Source organism: Emydura macquarii, unplaced genomic scaffold (genome assembly GCF_026122565.2).
Source record: "Emydura macquarii macquarii isolate MOO-44397 ecotype Brisbane River unplaced genomic scaffold, CSIRO-AGI_Emac_v2 contig_1119, whole genome shotgun sequence".
Lineage (NCBI taxonomy): Eukaryota > Metazoa > Chordata > Testudines > Chelidae > Emydura > Emydura macquarii.
The window spans coordinates 19,770,923-19,790,628 of record NW_027131256.1 but is presented as its reverse complement, the minus strand read 5'-3'; the positions used below and the strand labels follow the sequence as shown (position 1 = coordinate 19,790,628).

Below are 19,706 nucleotides of genomic sequence, written 5' to 3'. Positions count from 1 at the left end.
GAGTGTTACTGGGAACCTGTGGTAAGAACTTCACCTTGACCAAATCCAATTTGTTACGTTTAGAATGTGTTTTATCTTTATGTCTCTTGTAACTATTTCTGATTTTTATGCCTTATACTTATACTCACTTAAAATCTCTCTTTGTAATTAAATAAACTTGTTTTATTCTTTAATTACAACTAATCCAGTGTTGTGAATTGTTTGGGTAACTCCATTTAAGGTAGCAGACTGTTGTATTTTGATCCCCTTAGAGGAGCAACTTACCTAATGTATCTGGACTGCCCAGAAGAGGGCTGGACAGTACAGAACACATGTTTTTGTGGGAAAATCTGGGACTGGGAGTGTGTTGGGGTCACCCCGATAGTAATAACAAAGGCTGCTGGAAGCCAGTGTGATGCAGCTGGGAGGCTGCAGCTATACACAGACAATCAGGCTGTGACCTGCATGCTGTTTGTGAGCAGCCCAGATGGGAGGCGGTGACACAGCCCCTCATTGGTTCGGATTGCACCCCAGAATGTCACAAAAGATCTGCAGATACGGAGAATCTACTAATCATATGGCAGAACTGGTCACTGCAGCCATTAGACGTTTCTTAATGTTAACATTAAATATTAAAATTTCAGAACTTACGTTACTGCATCAGCAGATTGTTCCTGTCCTCTTTGTAAATCCTGTGAACCAACCTCCCCGATATTAGCCAAGGTAGGCTCTTCTTTATTCACTGCTATCTCTTTTGTTTCAGCAACAGAAATGACAAATACTTCAGTTTTCTGATGCTTTGAGATGCCATCTTGCTGAAGGGCAGTTGGGTTCTGCAAATCCTTTCCAGATCTGTTGTGTCCATCTTGGATGGTAGGCTGTTTAGCTTCTCCCAAAGAAGATTTTGATCCAATATTAAATAAGCTTCCAAGGAACTGAAAAAAACCTTCTCTGGCTTGTCTGTTACGTGCTCTTTTGATGCCAGGAGCCAAACTAGGAAGACTATTTGCCTTTTTTAATTCCTCTGTGGTTGTGCAGCTGGTTAGGTCTTCCATGGAGTGGTTCTTATCATCATTTTGAGAAATCTTTAAAAAAAAAATCATGAATAATAATGTTGAAACAGAAACAATACATAGATTTTCCAGACTCTATTCCAAAAAGCTTAAAACTGCCTCCAAGCATTGCATTACTTTTGGCTGCTCTGCTGTTTACGAGAACATTTTTAAGAACTTTGTCCAATCTACTTTACTCTGTTCTCTTATTTAAGATATCGCTACTTCTTTCTGAGACAGAAATTGGCCCCTTTATTGAGGACTTACAATTATAAAAAGTATTTTTGTTTTTAACAAATATTTTGACAGGATACTTCTTTGAAAAACAGCCCTGGGCTTTGAGGCTCGCAGAACAATGTCTGTGGAGGTAAAGCACTGTATGGTGGAAGCAAAACATAAATAATCTGAACTGGCAAAAAGGAGAAGAATAAGCATGGAGCAGTTTTTCATAGAATGATATTGCAAGCAAGAAGAAAAGACTTATTAGTTGAGGCTGTGAAGCTGTTTGGGACACAGGGCCCAGTCTTTTCACTCTTTCGTGTACGTGATATGAATTTACTCACGTGCAAGTAATCCTAGTGCAATCAGTGGGACTATTCACATGAGGGAAAGGTTGCAGGATCAGGCCTTAAAGATGGACTTTATTAAAAAACAATGAATTACTTATGGAACAAACATTACATAAGGAAAGCATACATATTTGCCTTTTAAATGGGCAGATCGATTCACAGCCTTTACCTGAGGCTACTGACTCTTTCTATTAGTCACTTATTTCAGAAATAGCTCTCTCTCATTTTTATAAAGGTGGATCTCTGACCACACACTGTTTTGGGCAAGGAGAGGGAATTCCGCCAACTGAGAGACACAGAATTAGACTCTTGTCCTTCATCAGCTCAAAACCAGAGATCTATTTCTGCCAAAAAAAGTACCTCAGAGAACAAGTGTCCATGACTACTTCCAAGTAAGAATGCTTTTTCACATTTATTTCTATGGGAAAATGTAGGCTCTCTCTCTCTCAAACTAACTTGTTAAGATATGAAAAGATCTAAACCTTGCTTAGCTATAATTCATAAGAACTTATTGTGATCAGTAGGACAGGGAAGGGAGAATCTGAATAAACAAATATATGTAGCATCTTTATATCAGCAATACCTTCGGATAAAAGTAAGCATCTCTATCGTGTATCAGCTAACACTCACTTATCCTACCCATGCAGTAGGTCAGTATTTTCATTAACTTCCTTGCGCTGTTTTTATTTGAGGACACATCCCTTTTAGATAATTGAGATGGGCATACTGAATGCTATGATAGTTATTTGAAGTAGATAGAATAAGAGTTTTGCTCAGTAGAAGGACTACCCAATGGTTGACAAGTCTGGGTGTTGAAAGGAAACATTTTAATAAAGTACCTTCTTTTAGACTTGGGGACCAGTGATAAATTCCTTAATGAGAGGCAATTGAATACATTGATCTTTAACCTCCAACTAAATATTTTACCGTTTTTTTCCCTTCAAAGAATGGAGTATGTTTGCTCTGCTATTTCATAAGACCAATTATTAACATGTTTCGTTTTGTGGTGTGTTTCCCCTTCTCAAGGTATGGTGTTGAAAAAAGAGGAACACTGCATATGAACATAAAAGTAGAACCTTACTAATTTACACTTCAATAATGCCCATGCCATGCATACAAAAAAGGCCTTTTCTCCTCAGTCTTCTGCAGAGATTAACGGCACAGTCAGTGCTAAAAAGGAAGATATTTTGTTTTTTACAAAATGTTTTCTCAAAATATTTATCAGTGTGCCAGGTTCTGGCATCTTAATTAAAATTACACTTATCAATTATTTAGACTTTTATTAGCGTGCCAAACCACTGATCTAGGCACATGCAGAACAACAATTATAAATCATAAAAAATGAAACTATAATCCTTACTCAGTTAACCAATGAGAACCATCTATAAACAGAATTTTTCTGTTGTATTCAAGGTTTTTATGCCACACCCATCACCATAGTCTCATCAGCTACCCTCCCATCCAGAAATACATCAATCCCCTTCCACGGTCACCCCTCCCTGCACCTACTTTCAACTCACTGAGATCAATCCTTTTGCAAAAGCCTGGTAAAAGAAAGGCCTTGCAGTGTGTCATTTCTGGCTCTCTCAGATCAAGAAGGGAAAATAGAAAGCAGCACAGTTGAAGATTCCTTCCTGATTCCCACCTGCTTCCCAGACCTTTTTCTGATCAACTGCTGAGGTATCACAAGGGAATGTGATGGTGTCTCTTTTAGTCAGCATACCATTTTTTGCTGTACAAGTCAACACCACACACTAGTAGTGTCCCTGGAAGTGAACTAGAAAGCAGTGTTGCCCTCTGAAAGTGGTAGTGAAGTTCTCTCTGCACATGGCACTTCCAAGCAAGCAGGCTGCTATATTCAGCACTAGTCGAAGTGTTCAAGTAGCATGCGGATGAAGCCCAAGGGAGAGCACATTACAAAAGTCCCATCTAGGAGAAACTAAGCACTGTATTTTGTGAGAGACTTTTTTTGTTTGGTTTACTTCCTAATCGACAAAATTTATTAATTCAAAACAGACTTCTTGGTCACTAGTCAAATTAGGGAAGTTGTGCCATAGTTCACTTCTACTTCACTGCATATTGTGCTGCATCAGTGTTCAGTATCTGATTAAATTGTGTGTGGGGGGGGGAGGAAGAGGTAAAGAGGGAGATATTAGAAGTATAAACCAGGGAACATAAGAAAAATAAACTCCTTATGTATAGGATTAAAAAATATTTAATAAAAATTCCTCAAAAGAAAGTGTATAGGGATTTCATTGTTTCTCTGTATCGTAACTTTGAAACTTTAAACATTTTGCATTAATTTATAGAATTTCTGTGCCCATGACAGTGAAATGCATTAAATACTAAAAAGAGAGTAATACAACATCATATTCTTTCCTCTATTTTCAATTTTTATAAAAACATTTACTTTAAGGGGAAGATTTGTTCTCAGGAGACAGGCACCACAGTGGGTTAAGTAAGTGAATTCAGCTTGCTCCTGGGGACTAGGAGCTCAGTCCTGCATACTCTCCGCACATGAAGCTCCTCCTATGGCAGCTCTGAGCACCAAAAGCCTTAAGATTGTGCTCCTTAGTTTTAATCATGATTCATGTCTCATGAATTGAAAAGCTGTTTGGTAGTCTCTGCTTGCATGAACACTGCTAAATCACTTACACAATTCAGGATAATTGGGGGGAGGGCGAGTGAGCGTTCCATGTAAAAGGGCGCTTCCAAGTATTTGACAATAAGGAGTGCTGCAGGCAGGCAAGCATGCCTATGCGGGTACAGCAAAACTCCTGAGAAACATTTGCATCAAGTCAATGTATGTTGTTTTAATGCACATTTGAAGTCTGACTACAGAAGCTATGCAAAGCTATCGTTTCTCAACACACACATACAGTATATATCAAACCTCCTCACCATATTTCATATATTCTCCCCTTTGCCTCACTTTTGTTAGTGCACTAAGATGATTTTTTGTTAATTATTTTCTTTATCTTTTGTAACATGGTAGCCCCTAGCGCCTTCAATCTGCATCATGACCTCACTGTGCTAGGCATTGTACAAGCAACACTACTCCTGTTCTGTCTTGTATAGTTATATAACGTGGCACTGGGGGAAGCAAATTAATGAGGCGAGACTGCACTGTCTTCACATCTAGTAAGACTTTATTGCCCCTGAAACTCTCATGCACAACTGCCCATCTCCCAGAGAGCAGAATACAGGCAGTACCACACCCCAAAAGACTTTCACTCTCCATTCCTCCTGCCTCTAAACTCATTTTGTCTGCAACCAAGCTAGTGGGGAAAGGTAATCCAATAATATAATCTAAGATAAATAACTTGACTCCCCCCAAGATTAAGAACATAACATTAATGGCCATGGGGATGAATGATCCAAAACACACAACTGGATACAGTGTTCACTGCTACCATAAACAGTGCCACTGAAGTGCTGGATAAACTCCCAAGGATACAATAATAACCTAAAGACAGGCTGTTTGGCCATAAGGTTTACTTATTAAATATAAAGAACAGCTATTTGTGATCGCTGATGGTTGATTTCTCTCAGTAACCGAGTCGGCAGCAATTCAAGTTGCTAGAGGCGCTAATTTAGCAGGGACAGATCTGTGTCAATCTGCCAAGAGTACAATCGCTTCTACTATCCCAACAAATGAATGAAATGAAAATACTAATAGCATTAGAACACAGATTTCCATGAACAAAAGACATAGCTTCCAGCCATAAAAGTGAGACATTTCAGACTAGACTCTAACTCCCCTGTAAATGAATACCAATTATGAAGCAGAAATTCTAGACAGCACCATGACAGTCCCTCGCTAACTATTTGTTTTACTGTACTGGACTTTGTGGAGGGAGCACACTTTGTAAGCATATTCATACATTTTAATTTTATTACCATTATACCTCAGCAAACGACCACTTTAAATATGCTATCTTGTTGCTGAGATACAGTAGAACCTCATAGAGTTATGAACACCAGAGTTACGAACTGACCAGTCAACTGCACACCTCATTTGGAACCGGAAGTACGCAATCAAGCAGCCACAGAGAGAGAGAGAGAGAGAGAGAGAGAGAGAGAGAGAAGCAAATACAGTACAGTACTGTGTTAAACTTATACTACTAAAAAAATAAAGCAAAAGCAGCATTTTTCTTCTGCAGAGTAGGGTTGCAAAGTTGTATTAAGTTAATGTTCAATTCTAAACTTCTGAAAGAACAATCATAACGTTTTGTTCAGAGTTACAAACAGTTCAGAATTACAACCAACCTCCACTCCCGAGGTCTTCGTAACTCTGAGTTTCTACTATATAGTGTGATTTAGTGTTAAGAGAAGAGGACTTGGCGTCAAGACTTTTAGGTTCTCATTGACTCATCTCATGATTTTTGACAAGTCACTTAACTTTGCAATGCCTCAGTTTACCTATGCAAAATGCACAGCATTCTTACCAACCTCTAAAACTTTATTCATTAGTATATGTAAAGTGCTTTGAGATTCTTGTATGAAAGGCACCACGAATCTACAAAGTAGTACCATTATGGACTATTGCCCCAACTAGTGTGACCTTGTGAGATGCCATGCCAAGACAGACAGATCAGAGTTAAGGCTTTAACTAATTTCACTTGATTTGACTAGCTTTTAATGAGTATCCAATTTTAGCTTAGTTAATTTTATGGGCTACAGTTGTTCAAACATTGTACATGAAACAAAATCCACCAAGAAACAGTCAGAGTAGTTGGCAGACCTGTATATTCCCACAGAGAGTAGCTACTGCAAAACTACAGCCAGTATATTTTCTCTCATCTGCAAAGGAAAAGAGTCTTGCCCCTTTTGATACGGTCTTCCACTTGCTTTGTGCTGCAACACATGGATCTCACACAAGAAGCAGGCTTCTGTTTACCATACAGTGTGAAAGAAAAAATTAGGTATCCTTGAGCAACTGATATAATTAACTATTGCAGTCCCTATATTTCCCCGGACAAACCAGGAGGAGCTGGAACAACAAGAGGAGGAAAGGCATAAGATTAGAAATACTTTTTTTTTTAGTTATTCTGTTTTAACTTTTCCTAACAGTAAAAGTTATTAGACAATAAATAAGTGTTATCTAAGGAAGTGCTGCAACTCACTAATTATATTCTAGACAAAGCTGGATTTAACACTTAGGAATCAGATAGAGAAGCTCTTGTAGTGTTTGGGGGTGGTAGTTAGAAGGAGGCTGGAGGAGGTAATACCAGTCTCTAAAATCTATTTTTCCATAATTGAAAAATTACTTTTAAAATAATCAAACACACAAGATAATCTAAACACTACAGAAAAAATGCATTAAAAGCCAAACAAAGAAGGAGAATCCAGTATTTTCAGAAAGAAATTAATCTTTTAAAGATATTTTGTGAAAGACAATAACTGGCTTATACACCTTTTAGGCCCAGGCCTTTTTATGCTGCATAAAGACTTGATAAGGCTTGATGTTTAAAAATATCCAAAAAACAAAAACATTTTTCTGTTCTTTATTATATTAACAATTCTGGTCTTATCTGCCAAGGAAGACTATGATGACTGGAAAACTAATTCTTTAGTTAAAATGAAAGTTCAGCAACGCGAAGGGATTTTTAGTTAGAAATTAATTTTTCCATTTGCTTTTAACAATAGTTAATTTTAATGGCTAGTCAACATTTTGGACACAAGATGGTCTTTGTTAAAGATTCAAACACCCATGCCTTTTTGATTAAGGTGCTATGAGTTCACAATAAGCAGGTTCTGACACACTCAGAAGGTATCCTATCAAAATTAAGGAAGACCAGACTTGATGCTACTGAGGTTAGAAAATAAGCAGGGAAAAAAGTGTGTGTTTTTTGTTTTTTAAATAAAAAAACAGCGAAAAAGACCCCGTTCAAAACAAAAGTTCTTTAAGAGAAAACCTGAAAGCAAGGCAAGCTTCTAGAAAGATAAACTGAACTTTTAAAATAAAGTTCCACTAACATTTGGATGGTTATTTCAAGTTTCTCACTCCTGATTTTTCCCCAGTAAAGTTCTCTGATTAAATATCAAGAGTTGGTACTCATTTCTCAATACGTGAAAAAGTCTCACTTTTACAGATGGATCTACTGTAAAGACATGAATTAATTGTCTCGCTTGTTTATTCTCTCTCATCTCTAAATCCTGTTAATATCACTGTTCTGTTTCTTTTTTTTAAATGAATGTGTTTAGAGGTGAATTTTTGGGTAGCCCATTACCATATAATTGATTCTTCCTTTGACTTTTTAAAAATAATTTTCAGTAAAGATGAAATTCACCTTTTCCTTGCAAAAAGACTGAGCAATCACAGACTGCATATGGGGAAATACGTGGGGTAGGAAGGGCTGATGTTCACCCACATGCACATCCTACCAGCAGACTACGTAAGCGCAGATATTGTGTTTCCAATTATAATCCGCATTCAATTAGGTCTTCTGGTACCAGCCTGTTCAAAGTTCTGCCCAATCTTTCTCATACCACCCCTGCTGAGAGAGCTGGCTGCCCAAGTTTCCCCCTCCTGAAGGGGTTCATCACACATGCCCTCTGCATCTGGGTGAATGTCACCATTACAGAATTATAGATTTTAGGAAAGATCCTGCCAACTCTCATGATTTTATTGAAAATCTCATAATATTTGATATTTACCTTAAAGCCCTAGCTTCTGTAGTCACGTGATTATGTGAAAATCTCCGCATTAAGGAAAAGTTTCTAGACCTCAGGCCTGAAAACATTGAAAACATGAACCCTAAAAAGCTCAAAAAAAAAAAAAAAAAAAAGGTGGGGGGCAAATAAAAGCCTGCCAGATTTTTTTTTAAATCCAAAGATTTTTAAGGCAGTCTCATGATTTTTGAGCACTCACATTTGACAATACTGCTTTAATGCCCTGATCTCCCAAAAGTGAAGCAGTTCCTCTCTGGGACTTTGCTAATTAAGTCCTGTAACAAGTATCCAGCAAGAGTCCACACTCCAGCTGAGAAATTGTACTTTGTGTTAACATATTCAAAGCCAACATAAAATAGACTTTACTTTAGAAAAGCATTTAGTAAGCTTGGAAAGATATTGGTTCCAATCCTGATGTAACAAGTTTTACAAGGGTGGCATTTATACAGGTGAAAATGAGACGAGATACAGGCCCACTAGGTGTAGATAAGCTGTGAAGTTAACAAAAACGCACAGATGTCTTCATAACATATATTAATTAAGCCAGAATTTAAAAGTTGTACGGTCTTGCTCTTTGACATCGAGTCCTAGCATTATGGAAGGGCATAAATAGGGCCATATTTGTGTTACCTTTAAATGATATAATATTTAATACTGAAAAGTAGGGATACAAACCTTTCTAAAAGTGTTCATTGCAATTTCTCCATCAAAACTGTACCAGCAAGTCATTTTCAGGCCTAGAGCTCATCGCACTACAAGTATTTGTGCAGCAGCTGATAGCAGAGTTCAAGTTAAGTAGTTCTGCATTTCAACTATAAATCACTGTTTTAAGAGGTTTATAGAAAAACTGTAAAAAAAAATAAAATAAAAAAAATCCCACACACATTTTAAGATGAAACAAAAAAATGTTACTATCTGTTCCAGGAAAGGAAGAAGTGGCCCATTTTAAGTAATAATAAACAATAATAAAATTAATAGCTTTGGGACACTGATTTTGTATTCCTGCAACACAGAGACTAAAAATACTCAAGCATTGTATACCCTATGTAGCTATATGTTTATTAATAATTATGGCATTGAAAAGCTGACTTTCTAAATGGAACATTTATTCAGAAAGAACCATGTTTACAGCCCTGGCTCACAGAAACGGAAGTGAAACACAATCTGCAAATGTCAATTCACAATGTACTTTCTGGTAGTGAATTAAAGGGTGAGGTCAATGCATATAACAAATAATATTTCAAAAACATTTCCTGGATATTGATCAAACAAAGGCTGACTAACATATTCCCCCAAGTAAATAGCTAAAAGAACAATTTTAGAATTTCAGAAGATGTCCACATTAATGTATTGTGAAAGGGCAACTGTAAAAGGACTATTCTGAAGAATTTTTAAAAAATCTAATGATTTAATCCAATAAAAGTGCAATGTCTATCTTCCAACACCAAACTTTATCCATTACTCAAACTGCTGAACCACAGAGTCTTTCAACAATTTATTTGAACTGTGTAGCAATACTTCATCTATTAAGGATCTTTACACAAGATCAACTTGGCTGACATCAAATATGGTACAATGAGGCCCTATTACAATTAACTTTAAACCTTAGGCGAAATCTTTTTCCCGCCATCTCACATTGACCAACCATCTGTAATTTTACTAAACTGCATATATAGAAAATAGTCTATTTACACACTTCTAAAATACATTAAAAATTATTTTCAGCCACATTATAGAAAGAAACATGGAAGGATATTCTAGGAATCCACCAGGTAAGTGACGTAAAGGCACTAAGGAAGAGGAAGAGCAGTTTAACTTTAACTTCACAGGCATCCTTGAGATACTCAACAAATGGCCAGTGTTTTAATAATATGAACATTGCACCTTCTTTACAAAGCCAACTCTCAGAGACAGGCACAATGAATTAATTACCACAAGAAATAATGTAATGCATATTATAAAACCACAAGAAGACAAAACACAAATCACAGGCAATATTATTAAACAAAGAATTCTACCAACGAGACGGAGAGTATTTAAGTTTAGATTCCCTGCAGCCAAAACCCTCTTGCAGAATTTCCTTTCACACCTATCTTTAGTATAACATTGCAGAAAAGATGGCTGAAGCGGACTCTGCATAGAGAATTTCATTATTTGCTGTAATTATAACAGACTTATAACCAAAATGGTAATTGCTGAATTAGTATTATTCTTTGCAAAGTAAAAAATAAATGAGGTTTGGTGGGGTTTTGTTTTAAACCATGATAACATAATGATCAGTTAAAAAAAAAAAAAAAGAAACCACTAGGTCGCTGGTTCAAACTGCTGATGGTCCCTTTGCTCCACCCACACAACCTGCTCATTCTTTCCCTTCTCATCCTACATCCTCCTTATATTTTCCCTTAGAAACCATCTCATCCTATATACCCCTTATACGTCCAACAGTATATTCTATATTCAGACACACCAAATGACCTCTCTTTTCATAATCCTTCCTCAAAACCAACTTCTCCTGTAAAGCTTTTCACCAGTGACCCACTGTAGAAAGACAGCATGTGCGCGCGCTTGTTTTTAAAAAGGGAGAAAAAGACCCACTGTTTTGAGATTGTATCTCACCTAGTTCACTAGCATGTTTTGTGCCTCTACAATCATATACAGATGGTAAATCTTTTGGGGAAGGATCATTTTTTTCCCTGTATATTTTCAGCACTCAAAAATAAACTCAGCCCAGATCAATAGCATCTGAAAGTCATCATCTGTGCAGTGGCCTATCTGAAATGACAGATAACCACACCACAGTTTGCACTAACTTGTACTCTCACGCGGCCTGAGCAGAGACACCAATGATTGAATGTCTAGAGAATGAACTACCTTCTCACCCCTGTCATCCCACCTGGTCAGGGTTGAGGCACAAAGAGGAGGAGATAATCTTGAGGAAAGTTGCACAGACAGTAGCTGCGCTGTATGTAATTATATATATTGTGAAATAAACAGGAATGGCACTCTGCAGGCAAAACAGTGTTCCTGCCCCGAACCTCTTACAATAGAAGGCCCTGATCACAGAAGACTAAAGGTCATTTTGTAGGATTGGAGCATAAATTAAGACACAGTGAGATGAAGGGTTGCCTCATATCAAGAAAGATATATTAGAATCAGAAAAATTACAGAAAAGGGCAAGAAAAATGATTAAGGGTATAGAACTGCTTCCATACATGGAGAGATTAAAAAGACTGGGACTGCTTGGAAGAGAGAGAGTATGGGAAGATATGATAGAGGACTATAAAATCATGCATGGTGTGGAGAAAGTAAATAAGGAAGCGTTATTTACCCATTCACATAACACCAGAACAAGGGGTCACCCAATGAAATTAATAGGCAGCAGGTATAAAACAAACAAAAGGAAGTATTTCTTCACACAACACACAGTCAACCTGTGGAACTCATTGTCAGGGGAGGTTGTGAAGGCCAAAACTATAAAAGGGTTAAAAAAAAAAAAAGAATCAGTTAAGGTCAGAGAGGATAGGAGCATCAATTTCTATTAGCCAAGATGGTCAGGGACATAACCCCATGCTCCGGAGCAGTGGTTCTCATCCAGGAGTACATGTATCACTGGGGTATGCAGAGGTCTTTCAGAGGACACATCAACACTTCCAGATATTTGCCTAGGTTCACAACAGGCTACATAAAAAGCACTAGCAAAGTCAGTACAAACTAAAATTCCATACAGACAATGACTTGTTTATACTGCTCTATATACTATACAGTTAAATTTAAGAACAATACTTATATTCCAATTGATATATTTTATAATATGATAAAAATTAGAAAATAAGCAATGTTTCAGTAACAGCGTGCTGTGACACTTTTGTATTTTTATGTCTGATTTTGTAAGCAAGTAGTTTTAAAGTGATGTGAAACTTGGGGTACACAAGACAATTCAGACTCCTGAAAGGGTACAGTAATGTGGAAAGGTTGAAAGCCACTGCTCTGGATGATCCTATGCCTCTGAGATACTGAGACTGGATAATACGGGATGAACCACTCAATAATTGCCCTGTTCTGTTCATTCCCTCTGAAGTATATGATGTTGGGCACTGTCAGAAGACAGGATATTGGGTTATAGGGACCACTGTTCTGACCCAGTATGGTCATTCTTATGTTTAACTCTGGTGAATAAGGGAGAAAAGGAGGACAAGGGTTACAGCAGAAAAATTATACAGTTGTTTTGGTTGGTAACTTGTGTGATTGGAGGTCCCTCAAGTTTGTTTTAAAATGATGCCATCGCTGCATAGGGAAGACTGGGGCTTATAGTTCACGTGGACGAAGCATTAGAGAGACATTTGACAAAATACCTGTTCCTTGGATAAAATTATGACTCTTCTCCAGGATTGTCAATCCTGCGTGTTTCATTAGCACTAAATGAGCATTTGTTTCAATTGTAAGCAAGGGTAGGGACGTCAGAATCACAGAAACATTGGAATGGACGGGATCTCGAGAGGTTGTCAAGTCCAGCCTCCTGGCACTGAGGCAGGACCAAGTAAACTTTCTTTCAGGGGTTTAGAGCAGGCACTGTCTTTTTGTTTTGTGTGTGTGTGTGTGTGTGTGTGTGTGTGTGTGTGTGTGTGTGTGTGTGTGTGTGTGTGTGTGTGTGTGTGTGTGTGTGTGTGTGTGTGTGTGTGTGTGTGTGTGTGCGCGCATCACAATGGAGACTCAATTTCTGACTGTGGCCTCTAGGCACCACCACAGTAAAAATATTAAACAATAATACTAATAATAATACTTAAAAAGGGGGTAGGTGAAAGGCAATAAACACTGGCTCAGTGAAAAATAAATAAATAAAATCATACCTTTAACAGCTCAGGGAGAAGTGTTATTTCCTTTTGATCACTTTTCACATTGATAGGTTCATTTTCCTTACTTGTAAAGCTGAAAAACAAAAATACATTTAACTATTTTAAAGACCTGTACTAGGCAGAGCTACAAGAGATATTATATCATGCAATTTAAAAGCAAAGCTGAAGCGATTTTTTTTTTTTTTTTTTTTGGTTAAAAAGAGAGCATGTTGCACATATTTACTCTTTAAAAATATATACAAAAACCTGCCTGCAGTTCTTGGATGGAGCATGCTCAATTGCTTTATGGGGATGCTGCATGCACAGTCTGACTGGCGCAATGGAGCTGTGAGGAGAAGGAGCATGCTCTTTGAAGATTTCATCTACATTGACTTCAGCTGCCAAGCTAACAAACCTCTTGTCCAAACCAAGATTTTTTCTAAACAAAAGCTTATAACGTGGCCAAATGTGAGTGAATTTTCATGGGGACAGCAAAAGGCACAACACTGACACCAAGATGACCACTCTGCTAAATTTTAAGTTCCTGCTCCAAGGTAGGGATATGCTAGAGCTTCTCAAAAAATTCTTACAACCAGTTTTTTTTAAAAGGAGCAAAACCAATGTACTTCCCCCCCTGCCCATTCTCTTTCTTGGCAATGGCAGACCGTTTTGCTGAAACTTTCCCAACAGACTTTAGGCAGGTAATTGGCATGAAAAATTTCAGTCAAACAGTTTAAGTTATAACTTATAAGTAACTGAAAACAGGGTCCCATAATGGGAAGTGTCAGACAACCTTAATTATAGTCGTTGCTGCCTTTAATATGCCAACACATCCAAACCAACCTCACTCTTATCTTCACCCCTCTGCACGCAAAAATAGTGAAGAAAAAAGTTCATTTGGTGGCTTCTCAACAATTTGTGAAGACAGTGTTATACCAAGGTACCCTGTATTTATGAAACACTCTGCCATAATAAGAGCAACATCACCCAGTCTCTCTCTTATTCAATAAAACCTTCTCAGTTTACTTAGATCCATACTATTGTATGTTTCTTTATGGTATGTAAAAGAGGATTTGAAAGTTGTTGGCTTTTTGAAAATAAGGAAAAACTCTACACATTCTTCTTTTATAACCAACAGGAACAGCAAAGTGTCTTCTCTGGTTTCACTGGAGAATTAAAAAAGCTCTCATTAACTGGTGTTAACCATGGCCACGGGTGTGTCTGACTCTTTCAAAAAGAGAGTTTTACTCCCACGTGTTTGTTAGGACTTTGAGTTAAATGTGTTAATATACACAAAGAAATTGTCAACTGGCTGACTAAAAATCCCTTCCTTTCTCAATTGCTCAGATTTCAAAAGTCCTCCCCCTTAGAAAGAAAATAAAGAAGCTATTTCTAACATTAAGAGCAGTATTAAGCCATTAAGCCTTTTATTGCAGAGACAGAAAGAGCCATTTCTTCTCTCTCTTTTACAGGTCATGTTTAAACTCAAAAAACAACTAGGATCACCATGGACAGTATTTTTAAACACTTGTCCAGAAATGCTTAGAGCATTCAATAGGCACTTTTTAAGCAGATATATAAATGGGAAAAGAATAAAATTAAAGATCTAGTCCACCCTGCTGTATCTCTGTGAGACAGTTTTTATGGATTAATACTATATCCCTATTAATTCCTTGTCCTGCTTTGAACGTGTTCCATGAAGATTTCATAACCTCCTTTAGGCAGGTCATCGCACCATAATAAAAGTACTTTACTGTGTTTAACCTAGTTTTCTCTCTCTTAGGGCAAAATCCTACTCTGAGATCTTCATGGCTTATCTTGATGAGGAGATACTTGATGTCAATAGGAGCTTTCTGCATGTAGGAAAAGTTGAATAATGGGGTTGATATCCACCACAAGAGGAGGATTTTCCCCTTAGCTTTTAGGGCATTACTTCTTATAAGACTGGTCTATTAATATATCTCAACCTGTCTTAATTATCACATGTATTTATAGACCATTAGAATGCTACCCTATCACCATTTTCCCTCTAATCTTTACCCGTTCCTTCATAAGCCATGTTTTCTAAAACGTTTTATCATTTTTGGTTTTTTTTACAGACAAAAGACAACATCTTTGAACTATAATATTGACATACACCAGATTTATTTTGTCCTAGCACCAGCCTTGCTTGGACACATCATGTTACTGTAGAATCCTGCAATATGTGCAGTGAACAAAGAGTTAAACTTGTATTTAGTTTTGAGACAAATGTCACATTAAAAACAAAACAAAAACAATCCCTCCACCCCCAAAACTGAACCTGAACATTACCGTATTAAATTAGTCTTTTTTAAATCTTCCATGTGTTTCAATATTCTAAACCTTCTGCTTTAGTCAGTAAACAACATGGTTTTTACAGAGCCCTTGGTACACACTAGATGAGTCACAGTGTAAATAAATGCATAAAAAATTTAAGCATAAAAGTTCTCTCTGCAGAAAACATGGCTCTTGGATTGTTTAGAATAAAACTACATTGTTTTGTTTTCCCCTAAAAGTTGAGACTACCTTCCAGAACAGAACAATAAGTGTGTGTCAGCTGGTGCCAAATATTATATTTAGGACTGGAGAATAGTCCAGTTATTACTGAGGAGGCTCTTGATGACCTATACTAGCATTCTTATATTACTAAAACAGAGAGCTTGAATTCAGTGTTTTTATCACATTTAATGTTATGCAATTGAAGCATCTGTAAATAGTGGAACACGCTACATTACTTTCCAAGCAGAAAAATAGGTATTTAGCATTAGTTGTATTTTTGGAGGAAAATTACACAAAGCTCTTCTCTACTGAGTTCAAAACACGTGAGCTAATGTAACTGTGCCATTCCCATCTGTTGCAATAGAACAACCCCCTCCACAGCTGAAAAAACATACTACCTGCTTACATACAACAATAGGCATACTTTATTCTTCATATCCCTTGAATGTAAGTAAAACTATGAAGTTTATAACAACATTCTCAGGAAATTTGTATATATGTTTTGAATGAAGATGCCCCAAAATTATATCAATCTACTTCAATTCTAACTGTCAAATCTCAGCAAGTTAACAAATTCCGTTTTTCAAGCAACACTATAATGACTTTTCACTACGTGGATAAATATAATTCTGACCAAATATATTCTAGGTTTCATTGTTTATAATTAAGGCTAAGATTTAGTCAGAGGTATCTATAGTAAAAGTCATGGACAGATTACGGGCCATGAATTTTTGTTTTTTGGCCATGATCTGTCCAAGATTTTTACTATAAATACTCCTGACTAAATCTTAGCTGCGTCCGGGATGCTGCTGTTCTGGGGGGGCCCGAACCCAATGGCTGGTCCCTGCTCCGGTGGTGGGGGCTGACTTTCTCTGGCCACTTGCTGCTCTGAGGACCTGAAGGACCACTCTCCAAAGGCCTCTGAGGCTGCTGCTCTGGCTGCCCCTGGGACCACTGATGCCCCGGCTGTCCCCCACAGCAGCTGGCCTCGGGGCCTTTCCAGCAGTGGCCAGCTGCTCAGGCAGCCCTAAGATCAGCTGCATCAGCCACTACTGCTGCGGAAGTCATGGAGTCACAGAATCCATGACTCCCGCAACTTCCACGACAGACTCTCAGTCTTATTTATAATACTTAATAGCAGTGAATATTCTGTAAGATATTTTGAAAAAAAACAATGAAACCTCAGTAGTATGATACTATCTCACTCAAACAGATCACTCAACTATCCTATCCTTGCTACAAAATGAGAACAGATGACTGATGGGTGTGTGGGGGTTCATCAAGGGCATCAGTGAAGTGTAAATTCACAATGTTTTACATTTTTTTTCACATATGCAGTGCTGTTGTAGCCATATTGGTCCCGGGATATCAGAGACAAAGTGGGTAAGATAATACCTTTTATTGGACCGACATCTGTTGCTGAGAGAGATGAGCTTTTGAGGTTACACAGAGCTCTTCTTCAGGTCTTTCTTTCAGTCTGACTAGGTCACGCACACTGAAAGTTTCTCTCAGTACAGATGCTGTTGCACCCATGCCCATACTTAGTTCTTCCTGAGATATTTTGTTCACATAACAATCAATTCTGCAAGACAATGACCCCTCTGGCCCCAGTCCGTCAAAACACTTAAACATGTGCATATCTTTAAGCACAGGAGTATTCCCATTGAAGGCAAAACGGGACTACTCACATGTTTAAAGTGCTTCGCAATGCACATTGCACAGTGAGCACTCAGACTGGTTTCAACACTTCCACTTAACAGACAAAAGAGAAATAACTGATTCAAACAATCTGCCTATTGCCAAGCCACAGTTCTCAAGTGGCTATAGTACCCTGGATCAGGATATCTAAAAGGTATCAGGAGGTGTAAATGGTGCCGATTGGTGCATCCATACAATGTAGCTATAAGCAGATCTAGTGCATTAAAACTAGCTTTGTGCCACTCCACAAGTGCAAACTTGCCCTGAAGTTGGTTTGGCTGATCAGAAAAGGATCACTCCAATAAAGAGAGATCATTCGGAGACACAGAATCGCCATTACAGTTACTAAGTCACCACCCATGCCTATGACTAGCATAAGGGGTGTCATGGAGTCACAGGGTCTGGTCTAGGCACCAGCCTGTCACTAATCTCCTGGGAGTGACTACTTTAGTGTGCCAGACCCCAAGGATCCACACAGTTCCACAGGGGCAGGCCTGTGGCCTCCAAGACTGGGCTGTCAGTACCAGTGTTCCCTGTCTCTCTCTGGGGCTCCCTGCAGCAAATCCAGCCAAGCCTGACTCCTGTGGGAGGTGTGTACTGTGTCTCTTCAGGGCGCAGTGTTTTCAGTGAGTATTCATAATGACACAGATAGCCTTTGCAAAACAAGGTAATGATTTATATTAGTCACCTGGCATACAGAACCTCACAGTCCTTACGTTAGCACAGAGAGGAAGATGTTGAGCCATAGTTCACCCTGGTCAAACCAGCGCCCTGATGGGCCAGCCAAGCAATGCTGCACTCCATCTCTAGCTCTCTACCACACCACCCTGGGCCAACTCCTGAGTCCTTATAAAAAAAAAAAAAACCCTCCTGCCAATCACCTGGCACCTTGTTCTCTAGCTCAGTTCACAAGTCCCATCTGCTGGGGTTTGCTGCTGTTAGGTGTTAATTATTCAGTGGTTGAGCATTTCTTTGTCTTGCTGGACCCTCTGTTAATTTGGGCAGTTTCAGCCAGTTCTCCAATGATCCTAGCGGTTCCCCTCAGACAGCAAAGTGATCCACTCCTCCTGCGCTATTCCAGGAGCAGTGTTAACCCTTGTGCACCCACTGGTTAGCAATGCCACGTACTGAAGGAAACTGAGGCATGCCAAGGATTCATACAAATATTACAGAAAATTCCCACTTCGTCCCAGGGGCCATGACATGTCTGATGCAACACTATAGGTAGGTGACACCCAGCTGCCATACAGCCATATAAGGTCACAGGCAACCAAAGCAAATTAGAACAGCTTTGAGTCTACTCTTGTTTGCACTTGGTGAATGGCCCAGCAAAATGCAGTCCCAAGATTAAGGGAGCCACCTTTGTATCCCCAAGCTGTGTCTTAGGTTCCTGAGCCAGGGTTCATGAGTCATGTACATAAATAACTACACCGCTGTCTCTGTATTATTATTTTCAATACATCACCTTTTTTCTTACACGCCTTTAGTTTTTTGGTATATATGGTGCTCCTGAAATAGAGAGACTAAACATCAGCTAAAACGAGGCAGAGTTTGCTGTCTCCACACTTTACCCTGTTCTTTTCTACTTTTTTTGCCAGTATATATGTATCCTGATCACCACCAACCTTGCTATTTAAATAAACAACAGTAAACTTCCATTACAGCAGAAGATGCACAAGGGAGTCTGCTGTAAGTCTTTGTTTATGTAATTTTCTCATATTTTCCATTCCTCTATTGTTGAAAGATCAGTTTTGATCTATCTGGAATACAGGGACACATGTGGTGTCTGAATCAGATGCAGCATTTTTCAATCAACGTACTTGTACAAAGACGGATAGATAATAATATTACTGGAGAGAGTTTATCCTATATAGCATTATTCGTACAGAGATAAAAACCCTATACAACTAGAACTAGATAAAATGTACTTATCTAGTCTGGATTTGAGTAAAAACCATGTAGGTTTTTCCTCAATCATTATCCCACATAAATGAGCAAGTTGGATTGCATAATTTGCGAGATATTTTCCAACTTTCTCTGTAAAAAAAGAACAGACCCGATTATAAACAATTAAACCTTCAAAGGCCACTGAAAGCATTTTTTGTATAGTGTTATGTATCTGTTTCCCCCATCTTTGTTCTTTATAACAATCTCTTGGCACTTGAAAATTAAAGACCCATCCCCTCTCTTCCCTTACTAATCTTCCCCACCCATTTTATGTACACACATGCTGGTTAATGTGTTGTTACTTGTGACTGCTCGGAATGTATTGCTTTTTATCTAACAATATGAGCAATGAGAACAGGAACATGAGGGTTTTGCCAACAGATATTTGGGGGGAGGGGGGGAGAAGATACCAAACCTGAAATTGACCAACAGGA

General features: G+C 38.2%; 1 protein-coding gene across 5 annotated transcripts in view; it reads right to left on the bottom strand.

Annotated features, from left to right (window-relative positions):
- Positions 1–19,706, bottom strand: part of CRYBG3 (crystallin beta-gamma domain containing 3) — a 122,232-nt gene that overhangs the window by 85,592 nt on the left and 16,934 nt on the right. For all 5 annotated transcript variants that reach the window (XM_067546259.1, XM_067546258.1, XM_067546260.1 and 2 more), the window contains exons 2-3: positions 13,123–13,201; positions 631–1,064 (exon numbers count right to left, since the gene is read on the bottom strand). In XM_067546259.1, the coding sequence (XP_067402360.1) occupies positions 631–1,064; positions 13,123–13,201 (513 nt within the window). The remainder of the gene's footprint in view (positions 1–630; positions 1,065–13,122; positions 13,202–19,706) is intronic.